Source organism: Chiloscyllium plagiosum, chromosome 11 (genome assembly GCF_004010195.1).
Source record: "Chiloscyllium plagiosum isolate BGI_BamShark_2017 chromosome 11, ASM401019v2, whole genome shotgun sequence".
Lineage (NCBI taxonomy): Eukaryota > Metazoa > Chordata > Chondrichthyes > Orectolobiformes > Hemiscylliidae > Chiloscyllium > Chiloscyllium plagiosum.
In genome coordinates, this window is record NC_057720.1 from 59,579,722 (window position 1) to 59,595,284 (window position 15,563).

Sequence of the window (15,563 nt, forward strand, 5' to 3'; positions counted from 1 at the left end):
AGTTAGGGGTAGGTTCTTCACTCAGCGAGTCGTAAGTTCATGGAATGCCCTGCCAGTAGCAGTGGTGGACTCTCCCTCTTTATGGGCATTTAAGCGGGCATTGGATAGGTATATGGAGGATAGTGGGTTAGTATAGGTTAGGTGGGCTTGGATCGGCGCAACATCGAGGGCCAAAGGGCCTGTACTGCGCTGTATTCTTCTATGTTCTATGTTCTAAAGACCCTTTTATCACCACTCTCTGCCTTCCGCCAGACAGCCATACTAGTACCTTGCCTCTAGCATCAACCAACATTTGAGGAAAAGTTACAAATCTCCACAACTCTTTTTGTGTAAAAGTGTTTTCTAACATCTCTCCTGAATGTCCTGGCCCTAATTCTTAAACCATGCCCTGGTTCTAGAATCTTCAACCCATGAAAATAACTTCTCTTTATCTACCCTGTCTTTCTGTGTTAATATCCTGAAGACTTTGATTAGATTTTAGGAAGGCTAAGGGTGATCTAGAGAGCAAATGCCTACTTTGTGTGATCTCTCCTCATAGCATAACCCCTGAGGTCCAGGTATCATCTTTGTAAACCAGCACTGAACTCCCTCCAGGGCCAAACATCCTTCCTAAAGGTGTGGTGCCCAGATCTGCTCACAGCGCTCAAGTGGGGTCTAACTAGGGTTTTATATAACTGCAGCTTAACGTCTACATCCCAATACTTCCACCCTTTAGATATGAAGGCCAGCATTCCATGAGCCTTCTTGATTATTTTCTGCATTTATTCGTGGCATGTTAAAGAGCTATGAACCTGAACCACCTGAACATCCATTGTATTTTAACTTTGTGCTTCCAAATGATACCATAATTTACCCCTTTTTGGTCCAGAACCGACAACCACACACTTGCCTATGTTACAATCCATTCTACCACAGCTTTGCCCATTCACCAAAAATCAATCCATATCCTGCTGTCATTTTATACTGGAGTCAACAGTATCTACAATGCTGCCCAATGTTTTGTCTTCAGAAATCTAGATATTTGACTTTTCACGCCATTATCTAATTTGTTAATGCATACTGTGAATAACTGAAGCCTCACAGATCATTGTGGGACATTACTAGTCACATTTGCTAATTTGAGTACTTATCCATCATTCCAATTGCATCTTGATGCTCAACCAATTTCCTATCATGTCAGTAATTTGCTCTCAGTTCCCTGGGTTTTCACCTTAGCGTGGGACAATATCAAATGCCTTCTGGAAGTCCACATATGTTCGCTACTTCTGTTATCTCTTCAAAAATGAACTCTACAAAAGTGTGTCAGGCATGACCTACCTTCATGAATCTATGTTGACTCTCTCGGTTTAACCAAATCTTTGAGATGATCAATTATCCTATCCTTGATTACAGGGGTCCAACAATTTCTTACCGTAATGTGTTAGTGAACTGGTCAGTCATTCCCCAGTTTTCCCTGTAATCCTTCTTAAAGAGTAGGGTGGCACAAGCAAATTTCTAATCCAGAGGATCAATTCCTGAATTCAGTGAACTCTGAAAGGTTATTGTATGGGCATTGGCGATGTGCTTTCTTATCTCCTTTAACACCCGTTTGTGGAAACAATCAGATCTTGTGGATTCAGTTCTGTTAAATTTCCCCATTATTGATGATTTACCCAAGCTAATTTTGTTTCGACCCTGTCCCTGATCCTCTTAATTTCTTTCTGGGACTTCCAGCAAGCTACCCCCCTTTTCTGCTATGAATGCTGAAGCAAAATAATCGTCCAGCATGACTGCCATTTCCTCATGGTCATTGACAATATTCCACTCTCAGCCTTCAACGGGCCAATAGAACTTTTAACCAGCCACTTTATCTCAATTATTATTCATGATGTCATGAATTTAGAAATTACAAAGGAAACTAACTACTGCAGCGCCAAAACTGCTGATTTTCACTAACTTATAGTGTTTTAGTGGTAAGTCTTGATCAAACACTTAGCAACTTTGGGTTTTTTTTGGTATGCATTTGAAAGTGACTTAGTTTGTAAGTAAAAAGGTGCTACATTTATGAAGACGAAAGATAAATTTATCCTAAAATTCTGAAATATCCATTTTTTTCTTTAAATGGACCAGCAGGAAAAGTAATTGATTTGAACAATGTAATCAAAAGCAAATATCATGGTCGAGAAAGCAGCAGCACCACAAAACACACTGTAGACAAATTTGTATCATAAGAAAATAGCCTGTGCAGCTATGCACATTATAAATGACTGCAAACTGAATTTGAACAAATTGCATTAATCATAATCTATTTTGCAATCCTTCAGTGTTGATACACAAAATAAATTCACATGGATAAATGGAGCAACTGAAGTAGAACAGATGCACACGTGCAATTTTATTACTATTAGAATGTCTACAATGTTGTTTGAGGGAATGGAATTCTTTGCTTTAGGCTAGTCTATCTCTTTACAGCACCAGGGTCTGAGGTTCGATTCCAGACTGTCTGCGTGGAGTTTGCACATTCTCCTCAGGTCTGCGTGCGTTTCCTCTGGGTGCTCCGGTTTCCTCCCACAGTCCAAAGATGTGCAGGTCAGGTGAATTGGCCATGCTAAATTGCCCATAGTGTTAGGTGCATTAGTCAGAGGGAGATGGGTCTAGGTGAGTTACTCTTCAAAGGGTCGGTGTGGACTAGTTGGGCCGAAGAGCCTGTTTCCACACTGTGGGGAGTCTAGTCTAGTCTAAATGAATAAGTGATTTGAAAAATTCTAAACAAATAAAAAAGCACCAGTTGATTAACGTATTTCAGAGTACATGCTCCCAAAATACAAAATCAGAAAATTAAAATTAATGTATTTGTATTAAATGTAGTAATGAAGATAATTCATGAATTGACACTACCTTTAAGATGACTACTTTACCTGAAGTACACTATTGAGGTAACATGTATTTCCAAGGTTGTTCAGGCCCACAAAAGGTAGAAGCTCTTCCCTCTTTTCATACCCAACAGCAGAAGATATCAAAGGGGCTCCAGACACAATCTTCTCACATCTATTTCAGTGATAAAATACAATAGTCAGTAATTCTGAACAAAAAGGATCAAACTATTTTCAATGATTGCATTGAAGTATTCACATAGGGTAAAAACACAAATTGCCATAAACTAGAGAGAAAAAAAAATCACTAAGTTCTGCATGGGACCATTGCAAATCAGATAAATAAACTGACACAAATATTGCTCATTATGTGCTCAGAATGAGCAAGAAATTAGCCTGAGAGAGATCTTGACATGCTGGGGGCAAAAATATTACAATACAAATAAATCTAAATTAACAGAAACTGTGTGACTTAGAGACAGAATTGGAAGGGAGTGGAAAGAGGAATATTGTACCTATTTGGAATTATTCCCCATATTTCCTATTTGACTGCTGGATAAAAGGGAAAAAATTACTCAACTTGTAAATGATACAATGTTGTTACAAGCAATAATTACACAAAGGAAAAAAAACACAGATTCAAATAAACAAGTTTTCCACAGAACCTTTAGTCAGCCAAAATCTATTTTTGTCAGGAAAATGTTGTAGTTAATTGATGAGCTAAGAAATTTGTAGCCAGTATACCTTCGTGAAAAAAAAAGTTTTGTTTTTAACTCCCATCCTTCAACCATTTATAAAGCCATCTTGTGAAAACAAGGTGTCAAGTAGATGGGTCACAAATGTGTAGATTAGTCAAGATTCCTCTGAACAGGCTAATTCAGAGTACCAAACATAGTTGGGAGCCTCTGAGCATCTCTTAGCAGAAATTCCATGTTAGTCATAGAGATGTACAGCACGGAAACAGATCCTTCGGTCCAACTAGTCCATGCCGACCAGATATCCCAACAATCTAGTCCCACCTGCCAGCACCTGGCCTATATCCCTCCCTTCCTTCCTATTCATATGCCCATCCAGATGCCTTTTAAATTTTGCAGTTGTACTAGCCTCCACCACTTCCTCTGGCAGCCCATTCCATACACGTACCACCCTCTACGTGAAAAAGTTGCCCCTTAGATCTCTCATCTTTCCCCTCTCACCCTAAATCTATGCCCTCTAGTTATGGACTCCCCCCACCCCAGGGAAATGACTTTGTCTATTTATCCTATCTGTGCCCCTCATGATTTTATTAACCTCTATAAAGGTCACCCCTCAGTCTCCAATGCTCCAGGGAAAACAGCCTTAGCCTATTGAAGGTATCAAACCAAACTTGCAAATACTGATTGGTGACATTTAATCAGAGGCACTGATTTTCTTGTTTGTTTCTCCCTGAGTTCACCGCTGCTTTCCCTCACCCAGGTTTAATTCAATTTATATGTTGTGATGCATTGTTATATAAATGTTACACTAGAAGCAGGTCATAGTTTTATGTAAATTTCCATTTGCAATTATATTCTATGAAGTTAAAAATTATCTAATGTACAAATTTGAAGTCCTGATTAGATACTTGCGTGAATATTTTAAATTCGCTAAAATAAGATTTTTTTTTAAATTATGAAATATTTTAACAAAATAAAAAGAGCTTCTATTTTTGCTAGACATTTTTTCATGGAGAACACCTCAGGACAGACTGATGGCACATTAAATGCAATGTTACCTAGCAACTGGCTTCAAAACAGTTTACATGTAGTTAATCTTATGAGTTTCCTTGTTGGTGTATGTTATAATTTTGCCTATTTTAACATCATCTTACATCAAGCAAACGTGAGGACTGCAGATGCTGAAAATCAGAGTCTAGATTAGAGCGGTTCTGGAAAAGCAACAGTAGGTCAGGTAGCATCCGAGGAGCAGGAAAATTGACATTTCGGGCAAAGGTCCTTCATCAGGAATGAAAGGATTGGAGCAGAGGGAGTGGATGGCTGCGCGTTGTGAGGGTGAGAGGTTGGAGTGGGAGAGAGGTAGACAGGTCAAGATTAATGTCTCAGCAACAGGTGGAAATGAAGTGATCGAGGGCGAGTAGTAGGCCAGCACAGGGTGTCCAGGTGGATGGAGTGTGTTGGAGGTGACTGAAGGGGTCCTTGGAGGGTGGGCGGGAGTCCTGATTGAAAAAGTAAGCTCGGAGGCTGTGGAAGGAGTGTTTGATATCACAATGCGTATTAAATTCATTGATGTGTGGACGGAGGGGCGTAAAAGTAAGGCCTTTGCTGAGGACTGATCATTTGTTCTCAGTGAGGGGGGGGTCTGGGGAATGGTAAAAAGGCCCTTCATTCCTGCTGAAGGGCTTTTGGCCGAAACGTCGATTTTCCTGCTCCTCGGATGCTGCCTGACCTGCTGTACTTTTCCAGCACCACTATAATCTAGACAGCATCTTACATCAGACACATAAACGTATTTACTCATGATATTCTCGATTACACCATTTCTCCCATATCATAGCTGTACTACACCTTTCAAATATTCTCCATTCAGTTCAGTCTTGTAGGATCTAGAAATTACTGATTTGCAATGATCTCAAGCACTAACAATGGCAAAATATTAACTGCACTTCCTCTGCCAAAGCAGCACGAATATGTAATGTACAACAAAAACAGCACCATGTTTGAAACAACATACAAACCAGAATACATTTCTATATGCACTGGATAAAAGCAAATTACTGCGGATGCTGGAATCTGAAACCAAGAGAAAATGCTGGAAAATCTCAGCAGGTCTGGCAGCATCTGTAAGGAGAGAAAAGAACTGACGTTTCGAGTCTAACTCAGTTAGACTAAGTTAGACTCGAAACATCAGCTCTCTTCTCTCCTTACAGATGCTGCCAGATCTGCTGAGATTTTCCAGCATTTTCTCTTATGGTTTCTATATGCAGTTTTATAACTTTGGATTAGTGCACTTCAGCTGTCAGATCTTTACTAAACATAGGTGTTTGAACAAATGTGATCATCCAAGACCCAATTTTGCAGGAATATTTGGACTAATTCATTACACATCATACTTATCCAGTTTTTTTGTCTCTGAAGGGCCTTGTTCACTTTCTTGCTTCTCAGTAAAATCCAGTGCTCGTTTGGTTTCTTTTTTCTGAAAGAACTTAAGAGAAAGTCGTTTCCTTTTGGTTGGGCTCCCCCTTCCATTGCTCTCATTTTGCACAAGTCCAGGCATCTTATTCACTATAAAACAAAGATATTAATTTCACTGATTAAAGAATTTAAAACAGCTTTCTGTTTACACTTATAGTCTAGAAGCTCATTAAATATCATTTTTCTACATGATAAGTTCTTTCATATTTAAAACCAGTTCTCAATCTCAACCTGATTGCATTACGAAACCAATGTTAAATATAAATTATGAAACAATATTGTCGATTGAATATACATAATTATCTCCTCAATAAAATAAAACAGGACTGCAGTTGCTGAAGTTCAGAAACAAAAACAGAAATTGCTGGAAAAATTCAGGTCTGACACTATCTGTGGAAAGAAAGCAGAGTTAATATTTCTGAATATTAACCCATTCTGAAGGGTCACTGGTTCTGAAATGTTAACTCTGCTGTCTCTCCATAGATGCTGCTCCAGGCCTTTCTAGTTTTTCCAGCAATTTCTGTTTTGATACATTATCGTCTACTGAATTTACACAGGAATCAGAATCCATCCTAGTACTGTGTATTAACAGACCTGTTGACAAACATGTGGAAACTCATCACCTGTATTGGAAGGGGAAAAGTCAGGAATATTATGGTCAGCTGTAATCATGAATACTTTCAATTGGTAAAAGAAAACGGTTTCTAGAATTTCAACTGAAAAAAGATCTAAGTATTTGTATACAAAATCAGTTCAAGCTAGTTTGTGATGTCACTGGCATTATGACACCATAAACATCTATCCTTGATTCTTGCCACTCTCTCGTGAATGAGAGTATTTTTTAAATTTATCAGGTGAATAAAGTAATAGGATTGATATATCTAATGCATAGATCTAAACATGTTTAGTTTCAATAACCCGAAGGAGAGATTTGAAGATGCTTATTTTAGTAATTTCGGCCACTTGGCGCTCACCTCTCTCAGCCTTCCCTTCTCCCATCCCCTGCTTTCCACCTCCAAGTTGCCCACATACCCTACCCCAACTAACTTCTCTCACCGCATTCCCAGCCTCTGCGCTCTCTCCACCGCCCCTATCTCAGGCCCCCATCACTCTCTCTGAACTACTCCTCGGACTCCGTACATAAAGGTATATCGACTACAGACAGACTCGGTGCCACCGAGATTGGCGCTGCCCCCGCACCTGGATCCGGCGCATCTGCGCTCCCTCCCCCAAAAGTGGGCGAGCCCCAGCCCTCCTTCATCCCCAAGGGGTCTTTCTCAGCCGCTCGTCATCCACCCTCCGGGAAGGGGTGAGAGACGTCTCGTCCCGATGTTGGTGGGGAATCGTTGTCCCCTGCCCAGGTGGGGTGGGGTGGGGTGGGGTGGGGGAAGGTGATGGCTGGGGAAGGAGAGGACATCTCTGTCCATTCCCCCAGACAGGGCTGGACGGGTGGCTCTCTATTCTCTTCCCCAAGGGGCACGGAGATGAGGTTGTCCCACTCCCTTCCCTCGGGACAGGAGGATGTCGGGGGAGGGGTCTCTACCCTCCTCCAGGGTCGGGGTGTCAGGGGTCTCCATTCCCTTTCCCGGGGGTAGGGGGATGTCAGAGGTCTCCATTCCCTCCCCGGGGGTAGGGGATATCCGATAGGACGTTACTCCCTACCGCACAAACTCACCGTCTGTCAACAGAGCTTGGCGCCTTTTCCAGTACTAGGACCCATTAAAACTGTCTAGTGTAAACGCCTGTTTCGTCCTTCCGTTACTTAAAATGATATTTATATTAATCTCTGTGCGTTTGAACGGTGTTAAAATAGCCCTCTTAATTGTCATTTAAATTGATATTCATTAGTTTTTGACCTTCCACCTTTAATTTTTGCAGGAGGTTTCTTAGTGAACTAAATGGGTCCGTACGGTGAGCGCACGCAGTAGCAGCCGGCGTGAGGCAACGGGGTCGGATTGTAGTCAGGAATACTGTTTATCGAGTCAGGAATTATTGTTTAACAAGAGGCAGGAATACTGTTTATCGAGTCAGGAATTATTGTTTAACCAGAGGCAGAAATACTGTTTATCGAGTCAGGAATTATTGTTTAACAAGAGGCAGGAATACTGTTTATCGAGTCAGGAATTATTGTTTAACAAAAGGCAGGAATACTGTTTATCGAGTCAGGAATTATTGTTTAACAAGAGGCAGGAATACTGTTTATCAAGTCAGGAATTATTGTTTAACCAGAGGCAGGAATTGTTTATCGAGTCAGGAATTATTGTTTAACCAGAGGCAGAAATACTGTTTATCAAGTCAGGAATTATTGGTTAACCAGATGCTGGAATACTGTTTATCAAGTGTCAGGAATCATTCATTAACTAGAGACAGGAATCTGTTTATCAAGAGTCAGGAATCGTTTGTTAACCAGATGCTGGAATACTGTTTATTGAGAGTCAGGAATCATTGTTTAACCATAGGCAGGAGTCATTATTCAACCAGAATGAGAGTTAGGAATCATTGCTTACACAATCGCTGAGAACTATGAAAGATCCCTGGCACTCAGCAACAAATCCCTGCACAGAGCCAAGAAACATTCCCTTGTCAGAAACAAATACAGAAGTTGCTGAAAAAGCTCAGTAGGTATGGCAGCATCTGTGAAGAGAAATCAGAGTTAATGTTTCGGTACCAGTACCCCTTCTTCAGAACTATTCTCTTGTCTCAGCCACACAGTGTAGGTTTCAGGATTTGTGATGAAAGGTTTATGCCCAAAAAGTTGATTCTCCTGCTTTTTGGATGCTACCTGACCTGTGCTTTTCCAGCAACACACTCTTGACTCTGATCTCCAGCATCTGCGGTCCTCACTTTCTCCTATGTTTCAGGATTGCCCAGAGCTATCAGATTTTCTCCAATGTAATTAAAGTATTTTTGAGACTAATATTTATTTTTAAAGATAACAACCAGTTAATTAACAGAACACCCATCACCTTGCACATGGTAAAATGTTTCAAGTACCTTAAACTTAAGGAGATTCACATGGCTGTTACAATGCAAGATTAGGGACCTAGGTAAGGGCTCCTGCCCGAAACGTCAATTTTCCTGCTCCTCGGATGCTGCTGACCTGCTGTGCATTTTTAGCACCACTCTAATCTTGATTCTGATCTCCAGCATCTGCAGTCTTAGGTATATACTTGACTGTAAGGCGGCTGGCCAAATGTTTGGCTAAGGAATGAGTTTTAAGGAGTATTTCAAAATGGGAAAAAGGCATAGTTGGGATTTTGAACTTTCGTTCTTGGCAACTGCCACCAATAGTGGAATGATTAATATTAGAGATGCTTAAGGGAAATAGAAAACCACAGTATCTTAAATGTATGGAGATTAGAGAAAGGATGGGTACTAAAGCAAAGGAGCAATTCAGAAATGAGTTTTAATTGGGATATCAGGAAGAATAGAAACCAGAGAAGGACTCCAGCATCCATCTGTTGATTGTGGCTGCTGGTATGGGAAATGAATCAGGGACAGCTGAATGCTAGAGTTGGATGAAGTGTTGGGAAATACTACCCTAAACAACATCATCCCTTTTGCCTTTATCTTACCCCACACCATTTTTTATTACACTTTAAACAATGCAACCATGATCTCGTCCCACCTGCTCTGCTGGCAGTTACCACACCTATAAGTCACCATCTACTTTCCAAGTGGAAAGAAGAAAAATCCTTCTCACAACTCATTTCCTTGTTCTTTATCATTTATTTTCAAAAATGTTTTGTTAACTTATTTAAGATTCTTTTTTAAAAGTACATCAAAAATCAATAAAAAATTATTTTTCTATTGCTTGGCAATGCAGACAAGATAACTAGACTATTTTAATTAATTTAAAAATTAATTAGATTATTTTAAGTGAAGTTAAACCAGGACATTGAAAGACCTTTCATATAGCTTTCTGTAGAATGTACAATTTAAATGGTACAAAAGGTGCATAAACATTTGATTTTTTTTCCTCTCAAACCATGTTTTTAAAATATAAATTTTAAGTGAATAATGCTTTTCAAGTTTGCTCTTAACACCAAGACATTTGAAAATACGTAGATTTCATGATCCCAGAAGTATTCTTCATTTGGTTAGTTTAAATATTATTGAAGCATCCAGGGAAATTCTGAGATTATATTCTTTCAAATGCAATAATATTTGGAATCAGCTATCAATGTCACAGCTTTGGACAATAATGTCAAGACCAAAGTCAATGATTTTGGGAGAAGGAGAATCCTTTCAAGGTGGAATTTAATGAATTTGTGAAAAACAATTCACCTCTTAATTTTATCTATTGATTATGAAGCAGTTAGGAGAAATATATGTTTGGTGCTGAAAACATGATCAGGTAAATGTATAGTGAAGCTGTTGGGTGATTTAGGTAGTGCATAATCTAAGATTGAATCTATATGGAATCACATTATACTTTAAACCAAAATAAAATAAAAATCATCAGACAAAATAAATGATAAATGAAGAGGAACATAATAATATGACAATGACCTTTGGAAACCTGTTATCTAACTCTTCAAATAAAAAAATCACAACTCCATGCATTGAGGTAAGTCTTTGCCAGCAACTTTCAAATGCAATGTACATGCATTCTGTTTGTTGAAACTTTATTGCTGGAACAGCACAGCAGGTCAGGCAGCATCCAGGGAACAGGAGATTTGACGTTTCGGGCACAGGCCCTTCAGGAATGCATTCTGTTTCACAAGTTGCTGACTTTTCAAGTTTTTAAAATTGGTAAATTTTCCTTTCAGGTTTTATTTGAGAGATTTGTTGTCTTGTTTAGATGTCGATTCATCAGATTAAAAACAATCTCAGACTTAATTGTTGGATACTTGGTTACAGAGGAGGTTCAGTGTACTTGTGCAAGTTTTCTTGATGAGTTTAATTTGAGCAATTTTAAGCTTTATGGCAGTTCTAACTTTTTCTTAACAAGAATCGGAAATCAATTATATTCCCTACAATTTGAAGAGCCGCTACAGTACATATTACCAGGAATTATCATTAGATTAGTTAGAGGGAATAGGGATGAAATCAAAGCAGCTTTCATTCAAACGTATTACTGGATGTGCTTCTGCAAAAGTATAGTGAACACAATGTCAACAACAAAGTCCTGGAGCAACTTATACTCCACAACCACCTGATGAAGTAGCAGCGCTCCGAAAGCTAGTGCTTCCAAATACATCTGTTGGACACCTGGTGTTGTGTGATTTTTAACTTTGTACATCCCCGACCAACACCTCCAAATCTGGAGAAACTCAGCATGTTTGACAGGCAGAGTTAACATTATGAGTCCAATAAGACTCTTCTCCAGCCGCTCTGTTATTTCAGATTTCCAATATCTCCACTATTTTGCTTCCACAACCGACTTAACACATTCCCAGGACTTCCACAGGTCAGTGTGAAGCATGAAATGAGACATGGTCCAGATACAACTGATCGACTGTCTCAACATAGTCAGGTCATGGACAAGCGTGGTAGATCAGCGGTCATGACCCGCCCCCTGCCCGCGCACGGGCATGCTGTGCACATGCGCACATATTCCCGCCGGTAATGAGTTGCTGGAAATTGTCCCGAGCAAGGAGGAGGTGGGCAACTGGATTAAGTCCTCAGTTGGCACAATACTGCATCTATACTTAAAGACTAACAAGCTCAAGGCTTTGCTGAAACGACGGAGAAAAATATAAGACGGGGCACTGTTGGATTTCATGGCAAGTTTACTGGTTTCCACGGAAACCGCTGGTAGCTAATGATGGCCCCTCGGTCTCAGACCCGAGAACAGGCCTGAGTGATAATCGTCAATTGTTGCTGAAATGTCAGATACTAGTTCACTTCTTCTGTGACTCCTTCCGACGAAGAGTACATATCATACAGTCTGCCTTTTCATTAACCTGGAGTATTTTGAAACTTTTATGATGTCTCAGAACAGTCTATTAGAAGAGATCTGCCAGTGGAATGAGGAGATGTGTAAGAAAAAGATGGGAACTGTTCTCTCTGAACTTATTATATCCTTTAACTGTTTGATGTTGTGTAGTTTAATTGTTATTACCAAAAATGATAACTGGAACAGTTATAGCAAAGCTTATACTGGAAAAGTGCAGCAGGTCAGGCAGCATCCAAGGAGCAGGGCTCCTTGCCCGAAACGTCAATTCTCCTGCTCCTTGGATGCTGCCTGACCCGCTGTGCTTTTCCAGCAACACATTTTCAGCTGTGATCGCCAGCATCTGCAGTCCTCACTTTCTCCTAGCAAATCTTATAGCAGAGTTACCAAGTGAATGTTCTTGATTAATTAGAATGGGGTAAATATGTTTTTTAAAAAATGTGATACGTAATGAATTATGGGATAACGATAGTCATAAGTTATCGAAATGTTAACCAGGAGCAACTCTGGACCTGGCAAAGGAAACTTAACTAATGCATTGTACAATAACTGCAGTTATAACGTGAAAGAAGTTGAAATCCTAAATCAAAATGCAATCGGGCACGAGAGCAACAATGTCCCTTTTTTTTGGAGTCAAGTTAATACCTAAAATAAATCTTCATTGATACCACTAGTTTCAGCCAAGTAATTACAGAATATGGCTGTCATGCAGTCTGTGCCTAGCTTTGAATTGAAAGAAAGTTTGGAATTAAAAGGTGCTTTTCACAATGACTGTCTCAAAACACTTCACAGCCACTGAAGTAATTTGAAGTGAAGTCACTTTTGTAATGAAGTAAACACTGTAACCAATTTTGTCAGAGCATTTTCGGTCTTTAGGATGATTCTCATAATTTTTTCCTCCAGTAATTAAACTCTGGAATTAAACTCTGTTTGATCAAGACCAAGGGCATACTTTAGGAGCACTAAATGTCAAGGAGTACCCAAAGGTGCCCTGTAACGTTCACTTGTTGTGAAAGGCTTTGAGTGTACCAGCGGATTCTGTATTTTCCCTTTCCAGGGCCTTCTGGCTTATGTGCAAGACTGCAACAGAGATTCTGATATCCAGGGCAATTGTCTCCTTGGATCACACTCATCCTTAATTTGTGAAGGGGCATATGATACTGCCTCAGGCTGTGTTATATGTTTTGGTACAACATTGGTAGATTTCATCATGCATTCTTTGAAACTAATATCATGAGTGATGTTGTCCCTCTGTTGCTTTTCCATACTGAGCAGCTAAAATGAATTTGCACGGTACTTCATGAGATACCATCTTGAGGGGTATTTCTGATGCTTGGAATCTAATGATAATAGATATTACTTAAAGAATTTTATCTTTTCCATACTGAGTACTTTTCAGGTTGGTTGTTAGCTCTACTATTTTGTAGCAGCAGCAGCAGTGATGCACAATGATAGTTGTGGTTAAATGCCTTATGATATGATTAGACGTAACAAGAAATTAACAGTGATTGTAAACTAATTATCCATTCTTTAGATGTATCTATTATGAATATAAATATGTATGCACTATATATTACAGCGGTACATTTTTTTTGTTGTCATCTCTCATTGGAAATTGACTTAATCAGTAAGTTAAGGATGACATCATATTGAAAACAAGGCATACATTGCTGCAAAGATTAGTGGTAGCCAGTTTGTGAAAGTTTTAGAAGCCAGCAAAGGATGACTATAAAGGAAAATGAGGAGTTGTAGTATGTGAGAAAACTAGCAAGAATTATTAAAAGCAGCAAAAGATTCTACAAATTACATAAAAAGGAAAGGAGTAGTTAACATGAGTGTTGGTCCTCCAAGGTGAGACTGGGAAATTAACAGTGAGAAACAAGGAAATGGTAAAGACTGAACAAGTATTTTGTGTCCACCTTTGTAGTTGAAAACACAAAAAGCATCCTAAGGACAATAGAAAAGCGAGGGACATAAATGAAGGAAGGAACTTCATAGAATGGAGTCAAACAAGTCCTTTTGTTCTGTTGTTTGTACTGGCTCTGAAGGAGCAGTTCATCTTGTGCCACTCCCTATCTTCACCTCAAAGTTAAAACAATCACAAGTGAGAATTTATGAGAAAACTGATGGGACTAAAAGCTGACTGGTTTCCTGGATCTGATGACCTGTATTCTCGGGTCTTAAAGGAAGTGGTTACAGAGGAAAGGAATTCATTGGTTGTAAGCTTCCAAAATCCCTGAGATTCTGAATAGGTCCCAGTGGATTTGAAAACTGAAAATGTAACGCCATTATTCAAGAAACGAAAGAAATGGAAAGGAAAAATATATAGGCCAGTTAGTTTAACATCTGACTTTGGGAAAATGTTCAAATCCATTATTATAGATGTTGTATCTGTGTTCTGCTACTATCAGGCAGAATTGAAATGGTTTTGTGAAAGGAAATCATGTTTGACAGATCTAACAGGGGATGCAATAAGCAAGGTAGATAAAGAGATCTGTAGAAGTATGTATTTGGATTTCCAGAAAGTGTTTGTTCTGGTGTAACGTTAAGGTTACAACATAAGAGCTTGTGGGTTGGGAGTGATGTATTTAGCACAGACAGAGCACATGCTAACTAATAGGAAACTGAGAGTTGAGATAAGTAGGTCAGTTTCAAGTTGACAAAATATCTATTGGAGAACTGCAAATAGGTGTTCTGGGGCCTCAACTATTTACCATATATGTTGATGACTTCGATGGAGGGACAAATTGAAGCCAAATTTTCTGAAGATACAGAGATAGGAAAACAGGTTATGAGAAGAATATAAAGTGTCTGCAAAGTGATATAAATAGGTTAAGTGAGTGGGCAACAATTTGACAGGTGCAGAGCAGATCATCATTTAAATTGTGAGAGTATGCTGCAGGACAGAGGAATCAGTGTTTCATTGTACATAAATCACAAGATGGTAACATATAGGTAATGTTCTAGATGTATGTTTGTCCGCTGAGCTGGAAGGTTTGTTTTCAGACATTTCTTCACCATACTAGGTAACATCATCAGTGAGCCTCTGGTGAAGCACTGGTGGTATGTCCCACTTTCTATTTATGTTATTGTGGTTCTGTTCGCCGAACTGGAAATTTTTTTGGAAACGTTTCGTCCCCTGTCTAGGTGACATCCTCAGTGCTTGGGAGCCTCCTGTGAAGCGCTTCTGTGGGTGTTTCCTCTGGCATTTATAGTGGCCTGTCCCTGCCGCTTCCGGTTGTTAGTTTCAGCTGTCCGCTGTAGTGGTCGGTATATTGGGTCCAGGTCGATGTGTTTGTTGATGGAGTTTGTAGATGAGTGCCATGCTTCTAGGAATTCCCTGGCTGTTCTTTGTTTGGCTTGCCCTATAATGGAAGTGTTGTCCCAGTCGAATTCATGTTGCTTGTCGTGTGCGTGTGTGGCTACTAAGGATAGCTGGTCGTGTCGTTTCGTGGCTAGTTGATGTTCATGGATGCGGATCGTTAGCTGTCTTCCTGTTTGCTCCCAGCATGAGTAAAACTAATGTAGTGTACAAAATCCCATGCAAGGACCAACAGGAAGACAGCTAACGATCCGCATCCACGAACATCAACTAGCCACGAAACGACACAACCAGCTATCCTTAGTAGCCACACACACAGA

General features: G+C 39.7%; 2 protein-coding genes across 9 annotated transcripts in view; one reads left to right on the forward strand and one right to left on the reverse strand.

Moving 5' to 3' along the window:
• The window catches only part of usp1 (ubiquitin specific peptidase 1), a 41,356-nt gene that overhangs the window by 19,519 nt on the left and 6,274 nt on the right, over positions 1-15,563 (reverse strand). Inside the window, exons 1-3 of one of the 5 annotated variants that reach the window (XM_043699480.1) lie at positions 8,530-8,631; positions 5,941-6,112; positions 2,898-3,027 (exon numbers count right to left, since the gene is read on the reverse strand). In XM_043699480.1, coding sequence (XP_043555415.1) covers positions 2,898-3,027; positions 5,941-6,104 — 294 coding nt within the window. In that variant the 5' untranslated portion in view covers positions 6,105-6,112; positions 8,530-8,631. The other 4 variants (XM_043699479.1, XM_043699478.1, XM_043699482.1 and 1 more) reach the window with 4 other exon arrangements.
• The window catches only part of c11h1orf112 (chromosome 11 C1orf112 homolog), a 58,623-nt gene continuing 54,817 nt past the window's right edge, over positions 11,758-15,563 (forward strand). For all 4 annotated transcript variants that reach the window (XM_043699473.1, XM_043699475.1, XM_043699474.1 and 1 more), the window contains exon 1: positions 11,758-12,045. In XM_043699473.1, the coding sequence (XP_043555408.1) occupies positions 11,953-12,045 (93 nt within the window). In that variant the 5' untranslated portion in view covers positions 11,758-11,952. The remainder of the gene's footprint in view (positions 12,046-15,563) is intronic.